General features: G+C 46.5%; 1 protein-coding gene across 1 annotated transcript in view; it reads left to right on the forward strand.

The window, feature by feature from the left end:
* Nucleotides 1–5,633: 5,633 nt before the first annotated feature.
* Nucleotides 5,634–14,016, forward strand: part of LOC115083792 (zinc finger protein 11-like) — a 48,567-nt gene continuing 40,184 nt past the window's right edge. Inside the window, 2 exon segments of the mRNA XM_029587810.1 lie at nucleotides 5,634–5,868; nucleotides 11,265–11,391. Of these exon segments, the coding sequence (XP_029443670.1) occupies nucleotides 5,845–5,868; nucleotides 11,265–11,391 (151 nt within the window). The 5' untranslated portion in view covers nucleotides 5,634–5,844.

Consider the following 14,016-nt stretch of genomic DNA (forward strand, 5'->3'; position numbering starts at 1 on the left):
CTCTCAGGAGCTGGGGACAGAGTGTCCCTCAGTGGACGCATTCTCGGTCGCGATGCCAGCTTGCGCGGACCCGGTCCTGGTGGCGAAAAATCACAATGCGTGGTTGAAACTGGTATCTCCTTCATGCAATTGTAGTCAAGCCATCAAAACTGCTTTACAAATTTTTTACAAATTTGTAGGACCCTTACTCATAGAGTCAGCCAAACATAACAGACTCTTCTTATGGCATCGGGTCCCTTTTACTTTGTTTATGTTGTTTTTTGACAATTTTCTATTTATACTTTTTTTAAAAAATCCCAACAACTGATAGAAAAGTCAGCATTGTTCTGATGAACTTCAAAACATAACGACTTGTAAACAGCTCGTTTATCCAGCTAAACTAGCCAACTCAGTCACAGTATAAGCAATAGTAAGGTTACTCATCCAATTTCATGGTGATACTATCCAGTCTCAGTCCGGACACGATCGCGTTTCAGACCACAAAAACGGAGGGTCCTGCTTCAGGGGAGTAGCACCTTCAGAATTATTCATCTGCGACATCCAACAAAGTCCATCAATATTCAATTCATGTAACCCAACGGCTCTTCCTTAATCCTTGACTATTTTCGCGGTCTACATTTAGACTCGCACTGTTGCAAAAAACAAAAGAAATTAAAGCGAGCCAGAAAATCTCAGTGTGGCACATGTTAAGGCTGTTGAGCTACATGGATGCAACATTACATGTCACTACCTTGGTACGATTACACATGCGGCAAGCCCATTTGTCACTATGGACCCAGTGATATCAAACCACTAAGGGTCTTTGGAAATGCATCCAAGTCACCCTGTCCCTTTGGGACTCCTTGTTCTAGTGGCAGGAAGATTGCAATCTAGAATGGGATTTCTCCTACCACAGTCCTTGGTTCCAAATTGTACTGACAATGGATGCATCCACCCTGGGAAAAAGAGCTCATGTAGATGGGCTCAGCACCTAAGGTCTCTGGTCCAAATAGGAACAATTTTGTCAAATCAATTTCATGGAGTTCCAAGCAATCAGGTATGCTTTATGTGGTCTTTCAGAGATTGGTTGTCCAACATAATTCTGTTGATACAAACAGACAATCGGGTGGTAATATGGTATGTCAACAAGCAGGGAGTTACAGACTTGCACCTCCTATGTCGGGAAGCAGTTTACATATGGTCATGAGCCCTCTCCCAAGAGAAGGTGCTCAGGGCTTTGTATCTGGCTGGAATGGAGAACGTGATAGCATTTAGGTTGAGTAGTTCCTTTCGATCTTATGAATGGCCTGTGGACCAAGGGGTAATGAATTGGATCTTGCATCTGTGGAGAAACCCAGAGATGGATCTCTTCGCTGCATCTTGGAACAGGAAGGTTCCTCCTGTACGCATATCCTCCAACTCCACTGATGGTGAAGAATTTGTTGAAGCTTCATGAGGACAAGGGGATTAATATCCTCATAACACCTCATTGACTGAGACGGGTCTGGTTTCCTTTCCTACAGGAGATGTCCATCAGGAAAGTGATCAGGCTGGAGCCTTCCCCAGATCTCATCACCCAGGATTGGGGCAGGTTGTAGCATCCCAGTGTCCAGGCCATGTCGCTCACTGCTTGGATGTTCGGAGACTGATTTTACAACCTCGATCTCTTGGAAGGTGTGTCTTGAGTCATGGTAACTTCCAGAAAGCCATCCACTAGAACGTCCTATCCACTGCAGTGGAGGAGATTTTCACTGTGGTGAGAGTAAAAGGCCTTAGATCCTTTCTCGTGCTCAAAAAAAAACTGCTTAACTATCTTCTATACTTTTCGGAAAGTGGTCTAAAGACCAACTCCATTAGGGTTCATCTGAATGTGATTGGCACATATCACCATGGTGTAGAAGGTAAGCCCATTTCTGTTGAATCTATAGTTGTACGGTTCATGCAAGGTCTGCTTCAGTTGAAACCTCCCCTAAGGCCTCCTGCAGTGTCCTGGGACCCCAACGTGATTTTGGCTCAGCTGATGAAAGCTCACTTTGAGCCTCTGTGCTCCTGTGACCTGAAGTACCTGACCTGCAAGGTCATATTTTGGGGGGCGGTCATTTCAGCTCACAGGGTTACTGCGCTCCAGGCCTTAGTGACTAATCTACCTTATACATAATTTCTACATGATAGAGTGGTCTTGCTATGCACTCTACGTTCCTGCCTAAGGTGATGTTGGACTTCCATCATCCTGCCAACATTTTTTCCCAGGCTTCATTCGCACCAAGTCGAATGAGTTCTGCACAATTTGGACTGCAAAAGAGCCTTAGCCCTCTAACTGGAGCAGACAGAAGCCTTTAGACAGTCCACACAGATTTTTGTTTCGTTTGATAAGAACAGGTTGGGGGATCGCTGTTGCCAAACAGATGCTTTCCAATTGGCTAGCAGACTGCATCTCCTTTTGTTATGCCCAGGATGGATTGTATCTTGAAGGCCAAGACAAGGGTCACTCTGTTCAAGCCTTGGCAACATCGGTGGCCCATTTGTGAGCAGACCCTGTGCGCGATATGAGGGGTACGGGAATGTCTGCTACAGGGCACCTCGGGTTCCCCTCCCCCACACCTATTGGGGCCAGCAGTGCTACAGTCAATTCTCCCTATTACCTGCTATACTCACACACAAACCTAAGTTCAGGAAAAGACGTGTTTTGTCTGCAGAATTAGACTTTTATCGCTCAGACTTTGCAGGATTGACATTTAGAATAAGATACGTCTCTAACATCTTTGCTCTGACCACCAGTTTACATTGCATACAGCTCTGCACCCTTAGTGGTTTAGAACAAGTCATAGACCTTAGCCTGCCTGAAAGATTAATACTGGCAGTGAATTTACTAGCCCCACCCTCTTCAGGAGATTCCCCGGTTTACCTGGCAAGCAGTCTCAGACGGGAGCTCATGGGCACCTTCTCACAGGAGGGAGGGCTTCCTTGGTTCTGGTACGGGCAGGATTTCTCTCTGCTCTTGGCTGTCCCAGACTTCCTGCTCGGCTTCCAGGTGCCTGGCAAGGCTCCACTCTCCTGTCTCCTGGCCACGCCCAGTCTTCTCCTACCTCAATGCAGGGGGGGGGAGGGGGACAGGGGCTGCTTCCTTCTCCTCCTTTGCCCCGTCTTATACTTTCCAGCTGTTGCCTTTCATAAGCTCATGCATAACCATGCTGTGGGTGGAGGGTCTTTTCCCCCTCCCCTTTTCCTCATGGGGGGGGGGGGGTGTGTGTGTCTTGCCACCTCTTGACCCACTGTCTGGCCATGTCAGCTTCTCTCTCTTTCAGAGGCTGCCCCCTTCATATGTGCGTGGGGTCCCACCCAGTTCTATGGTCTCTCCTTGGACGGACTGCTCTCAGGCATCAAGTGGCTGCCTTCGCTCTCAGGAGCTTAGTCAACAAGCAGATCTTGATATGCTGGTTAAAGATCTGGTCTTCTTGCTTTCAGCTGAGACAGTGTCTTTTGCTGGAAAATACAAGTCAGTATCCATCTTTTACAATCTCTGTCCATCTGTGGCTGAGATTCATCTTTTGGGACCTCCAGTGGTATCTCCCTACATCCCCATGGAGGAGATATGCGGAATAGTGACCTGGAGTTCCATCCACACACTCACGTCGCATTACTGTTTGGAAGGGATGGCCGACGTCACTGCAGGTTTGGCCAATCTGCCCAACTCTGTTCCCGCCTAGTTGCCCATTCCTTCTGTTCAGGCTGTCCGCCCTTTCTTGTTACCAACAAAATGTATTGTTGTTTTGTTGGTCTCCTTTTTCATTGGGGGACAACCTGTAGCTAGGGATACACCCATGTGTGAGGATTGCCATCCTGCTTGTCCTCAGAGACAGTTCCTTACCTGTAACAGGTGTTCTTTGAGGGCAGCAGGATGTCAGTCCTCACGAAACATGCAGATTTGGGTTCCTTTGTGGGCTTTGTTCTTATTATGTTATCATTTTATTTGGAATTCTATGGTACAAGATTGGGGGGACAACGCATAGATGAGTGGAATAAGGAATGCTTGAGCATGCTCAGAGAGGCTCAGTCAAAGTTCTAAAGACTTTGACATCAGTTTTCCATGCCGGGATCATTTGATGATGTCCTCCATGTTTGAGTACTGCCATCCTGCTGTCCTCGGAGAACACCTGTTACAAGAAAGCAACTCTGCTTTCTCTTTCTCTCTCAGAATCTCACACACACATTCAGATTCTCTGTCACACACACTTAGACTCGCTTAGATACTGATGCACTCTGTCAGAGACAGACACATACAGCTTCTCAGATACACAGACATTCACGCTCTGTCTCAGTCACACAATCTCTCTTTTCCTGACACACAACACATACACTTCTACTACTGCTCATGGGCTGATGCAATAATTGTGCTCTGAAAAGTGGGTGCTGAATAGTCAGTGCTCGCTTTCCTAATGCGCCCCCGGCGCCCCTCCTTGGGGTGCCATGCAGTATTTAAATTAGGGGCCACATTATCAAGGAGGCGCTAGGGTTGCTTGCACACCCATAGCACCTCCTTGATAATGGGAGCCTGCGAGCGTCGGCCATCCACTGGTTAGGAAAACAGACGCCAAATTTATCAGCATCGGTTTTCCTAAACAGTACACAGCCAGGAATTCAGGAAATGGACGCTTGTCAACTGAACATCCGTTTCCTGCACCTGACTGCTGGCGCTTTTTTTTTTAATTATTTTTTCAAATATTTGTTCCTCCTACTTAATATTGCAATGATATTAAGTAGGAGGCTGTACAGCAAAGATGTTTTTTCTGCAGTACTTTTAAGAGGGCTCAGCAATTAACGCCTGCTTGCAAAAATGTGTCTTAAACCCACATTTTGGGGAGGGGGGTTTGGAGTGAATAGCTAATAGCCTCATTCACATGCATTTGCATGTGATGAGTGCTATTAGTTTCACTCCGCGTTGGATGCGCATTGTAGAGGCGCTAATCCCCATATAAAGTTCCTGCATTTACTGCCAGTCTTTAGGCAGCCTGCAGCAATCACCTTTACACTTCCTCCTCCCTCTTCAGGACATTCACTGTGTCCATCACCCACTGCATTGTCCTTCTCTGAGATTAGCTGGGCCAGGTGATGAGCAGGGCAGAGTATTTCTTCTAACTTCCAGTAGCACAGCAAAAATCCAAAAATTATTTAAGATAAAAACATAGCCATTGCCTTCTGTTCTGCTTCCACCAGTCTGTCATTGGGTGATAATAAAGTTGCTGCTGGTCCTTTTTTTTTTTTTTAAACATTTTCCTGTCTTTGGTTTATGTTGTTTTTCTCCTTGGAGCAGAAAGAGCTCTGGGGGAGGGGGTGGAGAATAAACCATCAGAATCGAAGGGGAGAGAGGGCAGGACCACTCAGCATGACACTCTAGGCAAAGAAGGCATGTTTTTCCTAAACCATTCTCGTCAGAGGCAGTCTCACTTCACTCTGCAGCTGTTTAGCCAGATGAGGTCTCGCTAGATTTGTAGCTGAATTGTCTCCAGATTTAGCTAGTTAGTTTGTATTTTTGGCAGAAGGCGACAAGGGAGGGGTAAAGTTACTTGGAGCAACAGTGGGAGGCTGCTCCTCCACTCATGCTTAGGTTAATTCTGGCTCCTCCTCCTGTGTGATGTCATCATTCTGCGCCCGGCAGTAAGCAGAGCTGCTCTGCCCGTTTGCAGCAGCAGCAGCAGCTGAAAGTCGCTTCCAGGGAAGTAGAAACTCGTCTGTCCTCGCCGAGCTCTGCAGCTGTGATTCTCAGCTTTACTTTCTCCCTGTAAAAGCAAGAGACAGGCATTCAGTTCTTCCCCAGCCCGAGAAAGAGCCTCCAATTCTTTGCTAATCCTAAAAGCAGAGAGGAAAATGCCTGCAGGAGTTTCTCTTCAGGTAGGAGATTGCCCCCCCCCCCCCCCCCTCCTAACTTCCTGCCCTCTCTATGCAAGCACTAAGATCATAAGACACGCCGGGCTGGGTCGGAGCAATGGTCTATTGCCCCCCCCCCCCGCATCCTGTTTCCCACGGGGGCCAGGTGATCGGGATGTATCCTGCAAATTTCAATACAAAAGTCCTGTTTTATGTTGTTCTATGGAAGAGATAAGAGGTGGACTCGCAACTCCGCCCTCACACATCACAAAGACCTATCAGATACAATTACAAAGGTTTCTTATATGCTTCCCCGATCAAAACTTCACTAACTAAAAGAGCACTCTCCACAGCCGGGCCCACCCTCTGGAACTCATTTCCGCTGGATCTACGCCAAGAGACATGTCATCTAACTTTTAAGAAAAACCTAAAAACATGGCTCTTCCGGCAAGCCTATCCAGAATCGCAGGAACACTCCGACACCGGTCAAAGAGCAAAATAGTCCACTATAAGTTTCACTATAAGTTCCACGACCGCCCATACCCCCTCAAGGCCCTATTACACCTGATCTGGACAGACTACGTGTTTTAAAAAGACTCCTTTGTTGATGCATTAGTTCTCTAGCTCATGTATTCTCATGTTTTTTGCCCATCAACACTGTTCTCCATTACCTGTATATCCCTATTTAGCCTACCCTCTTTTTTAACTATTCCCTACATTTATTCATGTTATTTTGACGAGTTATTGTTGTCTATTTAATATTTAATAATTATGTTCTTATGTTCAGAAACTCTGTTTAATGTAACGCCTCAACCGCAACAGTTTTGTTCTATGTAAACCGACCTGATTTGATATTTGTATTGAGAATGTCGGTATATAAAAATCCTAAATAAATAAATAAAAAGTATTTATAGACCTGTCCCACAGTCTAGCTTTTTCCTTTTCCTTTATCTTACTCCAGTCTCCTCCTTTAGTCTACTTCCAACCAGCCAGCATCTCCTCCCTCATTAATCTTTTCCTCCCCTCTCTTTCCTATTTGTTCACACTCTCTATCCTATACTATATATAGCCTTCCTCTCATTTTGTTCTCTAGCACCCCAGTAAGCCCTCACTGAATTCATTGCTGCTGCTGTCAACCTCCTGTGCCTCCACCACTTCATCCAAAATCATGTGGTATTGTTTACTGTAAGGCTCTGTGCCAGAACTAGCGGGCAGAGTCGGACAGGAGAGACTGGTGGCAGTAAGAATTAGCTGCAGAAGCATTGGTGGAACCTGGACTGTGGGGGTGGCTATACAGAGCAAGAGACTAACATTGGTGTAGCGGAAGGGCATATGATATCAGGGTATGTGCCAACATGCCTGGTAGCCCTCTCTTATCTTGGGGACGTGGGCTCAGCCTTTCCCCGTCCCCTTAGTGACTCACCTCTTGTTATTCCCATCTTCCCTTTCTGCTCTGTAGGTCCAGTGGACAAGTGACATCGGGGTATGGGAGAGAGAGCAGTTTCCGGGCTATTATGTCATGGCAGGCCATTTAAACCCACAATCCCAAGCACATTTATTTATTTGTTTAGTGATTTTTTTATATACCTGTCCAATCTCTGGCAATAGCGTGCAGGACGTCAGCATGCATTTCAAGTCATGCCCAGGATCCCAGTAGAGAGACCTTGCAGGTTGCTTCTGACAATGAGGGCACTGCAGTAAGGTATAAAATGGTCGGGCCAGAGCAGAAGCTTTGTTTCTCTGAGCAAACGGATTGGAGTGGCTGCGGTCTGTCGAGTGGAGCTGCATGATTTGGTGGAGGTGAGCATGGCCATACGATCAAGGCTGTTGGTGGGTGAAGATGATCAGAGCAGTGAATTCAGGCGTGCGAATAGGCTGCCGGTGGGGGAAGACGACCAGAGCAGCATATTTGCGGGCAGGATAAGTGGCATTGCTGGGGAAGTGGCTGTTGAAGAGTAGAACACTCGGGAAGAGCTCCGTTTGTGGGAGAAAGCCGCCATTATGACTGACGTGGCATAGGAACTCAGTCTGCACTCCGGCGTGCATTATAAGACTCCTCGTAGGCAGGAAGGCAGCGCCGGCAGGGGGAGCCGATCAAGAGGAAAGAAGCGCAGAGGCAAGATGCACGCCTCCAGACAGCAACACTTCCATGCGATCCAGAACGGGAGCAGGCAGTACCGAGCATACACAGCAGGCACAGTCCATGCCGTCCCGTCATCTCAGAGCACAATAGGAAGCTGTTTAGTGTCACACATGCAGGGTCAACCCCTCATTGTCAGGTCGGCCGTGCAACAGGATCGAGCATGTGGGCTGAGCCAAACCCTAATGCCTTCTTTCAGGTTACCCAATGGGCAACCGATCCAGGCTGGCTTTATACCCCACGCATGCAGCAGTTGCCACAAGCAGCCTTGTCATGGGGTTCCAGTTCAGGCAGTATTTCTGGCAAGACGTCTCAGATCACAACCATCCCTCAATGGGTCCCTGCATCTTACCCCGAGTATTCGACGACTAGCCCATATCATGTTCCTTCACACCCATGGGGGAACTGGCCTGCTTCCTCTTCTGGGGCTCACAGTGCTATTCCGCAGTGCGTAACTCAGGGAGCAGGAGCAATGATGAGATCATATCCGAGGAATCACCTTTGGCCAACAGATCACTTACTGGATGCAGAGGTGCAGGACTTGCCTCAGCTCGCAGGGCCTTCATCGTCAGATCGCAGAGACATGCTGCAGTCGCCAGAAGTAGGAAGGGCGGAGCCATGACTCACAGCAGCAGGCGCCACTTCACGAGGCTCTGCAGATGACCCAGGGTTGGAACTACAATGGGGGAGACTTCCAGGGAAGCGAGCAACAGCACCAGGTCTGGTAGAGACGGCACCAGCTAAGTCAGGTAGAACGAAAGGGAAGAGGAAGAGCAAAAATAGGTCAGTCTCCAGTTTGGATTGCTCTTCTGATTTATCAGATTCTGAGAGATACCCCGAAGCTAGCCTGAGTAGGCCAGGCGAGGAAAAGGCCAAGGGATCCAGGGATACCCTGGTGTTGACTATCCTGGCTTGATTGTGGTAGAGTGCACCCAGGGCACTTCATAAGAAGATCAGAAAGTGTACCTAAATTGATATTTTCAAAATCATGGAAGGGAGAAGGTGGAGGAGCAGAAAAAAGAGAAATAAGAGGGCGTGACCTGACTGGCCCTGATAGGAAGGTCCCTAGGAATATTAATAATTGGACAATGGCATTTCTGAGAAAGTTGAGTGTCGTAGGCCAGGAAGACCCTGCACATATGGTCCCATGTTGAGCTATGCAGGTACTGTTCTCGGGGCATTCAGAGAGCATGACAGTTGGGCAAGGCTTACTTATGATGATCGCTTCAGAGACAAAATGGAGGAGAATCGATTCATGGCCTGGAGAACCCAAGACATCGGCTTATGGCTTAAGCAGATGGCCAATAAGGTTTCGGATGCAGGGGGAGGCAGTTTTACATACACAGTTAGAGGTACAAACAGCAAAGTTGACATCCCTGAAGATTTTCTGTCATTTGGAGGGATGAAAGGTAAAAGAGGAGTTGATTTGTACAGTGTACTCTCTACCTAGCTTGATTGCAGCTAAGGCCCTAACGCGAAATGATAAATGACTCAGTTGTTTTTTTTATCCAGTATTCAATTGATCCATTGCATAAAATCTGACATGGCTGAGATGACTTCCTTGTTCCCACAAACTGTGTTGTTCTGGTCGGATATTATCCAGCACAGCAAATGGTGCGATAATAAACTATGGAAGTGTGGTCTGCAGAAAGTGAACCAGCAGACCGGTGTATGGGTCCAAAAGGTTGGGAGGGTGGCAGATTTATGCATGAACGGGCAGAAGGTTCACGTGAAGGTCTGTATTGAGCTGATAAAATACATCTGTCCGACATCGGTTATGATCGTCTTTACAGAGTGCTTTAGAGGGAATTTTTTGATAAGTTACTAAGATGGCAGCAAGGTGTGGGGGCATGAGGCAAGTGGGGCTCTACCTCATGCTGGTGGCGGGTTCTCTAGCCGGTGGGCCGTCTGTAGGGCAGCCCGGATGGCCCCCTTGCTCAGAAACCCTCTGGCAAAGGTGGACGGCAGGTGGTGTTGACATGGCTAGTGTCATGGAATAATCATGAGACCCAAGGACTGGAACTGGTTGTTATTGTTTACCATAAAGCCTGTGCCCTTATTAATCCATTTGAAACCTCCATTTTGTATTACCTGTGGTGGGGATCTTGGGAGGGGATGGACTGTTGCATTCATAGCATCTCCCATTGTTTAAGTAGTGGAGGGAGCCCAAAGGTAGGAGGTGGGGCAATCGCCTAGACCTTATGCTTTAGGCGATTAATAAATTTTAATAAATGAAATGAAGATCAGTCACGTGGCTACAGCAGTGGTGGGAAAAGCCACTGCAGAGTGATGTGTTGGAAAAAGTGTGTGGGAGTGGGGGGAGATCGTGGAAAGACTGATAAAGATGCCAAAGAGGTAGTAAGTGGGCAAGAGAATGAGGTGACAGCCCTGGGAACAGCTTCCCAGGAGAAAAGGTGAAAACTGGGAGCCGACAAACAGAAGGACAACAGGATCAATGCGCACTGAAGTTCATATTCTAAGGAAATGTATATATAGCTCAGTTTCTTTAAAAATAATCCTTCCTCCCCCAATCTTATCATGGAACCCTTCACTGTATCTAATAAAGGTTAAAGAAACTACTAATGGAGATTCTGATAATTTGTGAGCATGTATAATCATCAGAAAAACGCATGGGAGAGCGATTCAGGAGGGTGGCCTATGCGTCCCTAGTGCCTCCTTTTTGACAGGAGCCGGGAGCAGATTTTAAATTTTTTTTGAATTTTTACTTTTTTTTTTTTTTTTACTTTTGGGGTCTCCTACTTAATATCGCCATGATATTAAGTTGGAGGCTGCATAGAAAAGCGCGCCGGCAGAAATTAACGCCTGCCTTTGGGCAGGCGTTAATTTCTGAAAGTAAAATGTGCAGCATTTGCATGTTGCGGGCGCTGTTAGTTTCAGGGGGGGGCGCACTGTACTGTATCGGCCTGTTAGTGGTTAAGAAAGGAAGAGCTTCATAACCCTGCCCTCTCTGTACAAACCCTGCTGCAGATTTGTAATGTGGGAAACTGCAGCGTCAGCCCTGACTCCAACAGGACCCTGAGCTGACCTGAGACACAGAAATGGCAATTTGGGACCCTCCTGGGTGTAAGGAGAGAGAACAGGAGTCCCACAAAGAGAGATTCTGTGTCCCAGGTGCTGTGTGTGTAACTGGTTTCCAGTTGCAATAGTCCTGCTCTGGGACTGTGTGTTATGTGAATGTGAATTAGGTGCCCTGCTGAGTCCCAGCACTGGGAGGTCTCCTGATGCAGAAGGTGCTGAGTGTTTCTGATCTGTGTTTCAGATCCCAGTAACCTTTGAGGACGTCGCTGTCTATTTCTCCCAGGATGAATGGGAGATGTTGGAAGAATGGCAGAAGGAGCTTTACAAGGAGGTGATGAAGGAGAATTATCAGACTCTCAGATCGCTGGGTAAGGAGAGAGCGTTTTGAAGAAATTCATATTTTTGAGAGGGGTAGAACAGAAGATTATTTCATTTCTGAGTGAAGTTGGGTCTCCTCCTCCCTGAGGCACTGGGGCTGGGGAGGAGGCAGAGATACATGGTCAGTGCTCAGGGGTGATATCTGGTGGGTGGATACAGGGCCTGTGATTGCAGGGTTATTTATTTATTTTTAATTTTTATATACCGAGGTTCTTGTATCGGATACAAATCACTCCGGTTTACATAAAACAGTGAGATGCCCAAACGGAAGGGGCTTTACATATAACTATAAGACAACAGGCTTTACATATAACGATAAAGCTATAATAACAGCGTACAACTGTGACATGGTATAGAGATAGTTTCAAGAGAAGGAAAAACTTTTGATATCAATATCATATTATAGCGATAAATAACTATGGGTATGGTAGATTTGAAAATGAGCTAAAATAAATAAAGGTAAAAGTAATGCATTAAAACAGGAAAAAATGCGAAAGTAAAAAGCGCAGTATATACAATAAAGCATATTATCTTAATGGGGTAACATGTGGAAGCGTTGATTTGATTGAAAACTCTGTTGTATATTACGCAAGAATGCGAGCATCTAGGCTGCGTTAAGTGTCTGGGTAGGCTTGGCGGAAGAGCCAGGTTTTTAGGTTTTTTTTTGAACTCCTGATGACTGGATTCAAGTCTTAGATCTGGGGGGAGCGCGTTCCACTGGTGGGGGCCTGCTGAAGATAGTGCTCTTTTCCCTAGTAGTGTTTTTGCAGGTGGGGCATAAAGTGTGCCTTTGTAGGCGCTTCTGATGGGTCTGGCGGATGTATGAGGTTGCAGTTGTGTGCTTAGCCTGATGGGCGCGAGTTTGTTAGTCGCTTTGTGAACGATAGTGAGAACTTTGTAGATGATCCTATATTTTATAGGAAGCCAGAGAAGGTTACGGAGGATTGGAGTGATATGTACTCTTTTGTTGGTGTTTGTAAGGATTCTGGCGGCAGCGTTCTGTACCATCTGTAGAGGTTTAATCGAATTTGTGGGGAGCCCGAGTAGAAGGGAGTTACAGTAATCTAGCTTGGAAAGTATGATGGATTGGAGTACTAGCCTGAAGTCATTGAAGTGTAGGAGGGGTTTTAGCTTTCTGAGGACTTGTAATTTGTAAAAGCAGTCCTTTGTGGTAGTGTTTATGAATTTTTAAGGTTTAGGTTGTTGTCAAGCCAAGCTCCTAGATCCCTGACGTCGGGGGAGAAATTGATGTTTGAGTTTGCTGGTTGAGAGGAGCTTGATGCGGTGGTGGGGGGGTCATGGGAGATAATGATCATTTCTGTTTTGCTGGCATTCAAAACTTAAGTTGAGACTGGAGAGTAGGTCTTTAATTGGCTGAAGGCAGTCATTCCAATAGGTAATGGTTTTTTGCAGGGATTCAGTGATCGGGATCAGGATTTGTATGTCATCCGCATAGAGGTAATGGGTAAGCTTCAGATTTGCGAGTAGGTGGCAGAGAGGGAGGAGGTATATATTGAAGAGGGTGGGTGAAAGTGAAGATCCTTGAGGGACTCCTTGGTCTGTAGAGATGGGATGACATTCCTTGTTGTTAATCCTGACTTTATAGAATCTGTTGTTCAGGAAGGACCGAAACCAACTGAGCGCTGAGCCTTTGATGCCTATGTTGGCTAGTTGGTCTATAAGTAAAGTGTGTTTTACCGTATCGAAAGCTGCAGACAAATCTAAGAGAACCAGCAGGTAGGATTGTTTTTTCTCCAGGTTTATGAGGATGGAGTCCGTGAGTGACAGTAGGAGAGATTCAGTGTTTAGGGATTTGCGGAAGCCGTACTGAGCCGGAGAAAGAATGTTATGTACTTCGAGGTATTCTGACAGTTGCTTGTTGACTATTTTTTCCATCAATTTGGCAATGAGAGGTAAGTTTGCGATAGGACGGAAGTTGGCTGGGTCCGATGGGGAGGCGTTAGGTTTTTTAAGTAGAGGTTTGAGGATTGCCAATTTTAACTGGTTGGGTACTAAACCTTGAGACAGAGATGTATTGATGATTTCGGAAATAGGTTTAGAGATGGTGTTCGGGTTATAGAAGGAGCCGTGCTGTGTCTGCCCCTTGTAGACGAGGGCCATCACTGAAATGAGCAGACCTAGTGTTTTGGGAAGGATGTAAAATGGGGGCAAAAATCCAGGACAGTTGGTAATGAAAGTTCAAAGCACCGGGAACCAACTCTGGTTCTAATTAAACTGGAATTACAGAGGAACAGGAGAAAACTACCAGGCCACAAAATGAAAGAAAGGGAAAGCATTTCTTAGTAATTGTAGTGAGGAAGAGGAGGGGATGGGGATAAATGAGGGAGGGGAGGTGGGAGAGGAGTGTAACAGGATAGAAAGGGAAAGTATTTCTTAGTAATTGTAGTGAGGAAGAGGAGGTGGATGGGGATAAATGAGGGAGGGGAGGTGGGAGAGGAGTGTAACAGGATAGAAAGGGAAAGTATTTCTTAGTAATTGTAGTGAGGAAGAGGAGGGGGATGGGGATAAATGAGGGAGGGGAGGTGGGAGAGGAGTGTAACAGGATAGAAAGGGAAAGTATTTCTTAGTAATTGTAGTGAGGAAGAGGAGGTGGA

The sequence above is a fragment of the Rhinatrema bivittatum genome, chromosome 2, assembly GCF_901001135.1.
Source record: "Rhinatrema bivittatum chromosome 2, aRhiBiv1.1, whole genome shotgun sequence".
NCBI lineage: Eukaryota > Metazoa > Chordata > Amphibia > Gymnophiona > Rhinatrematidae > Rhinatrema > Rhinatrema bivittatum.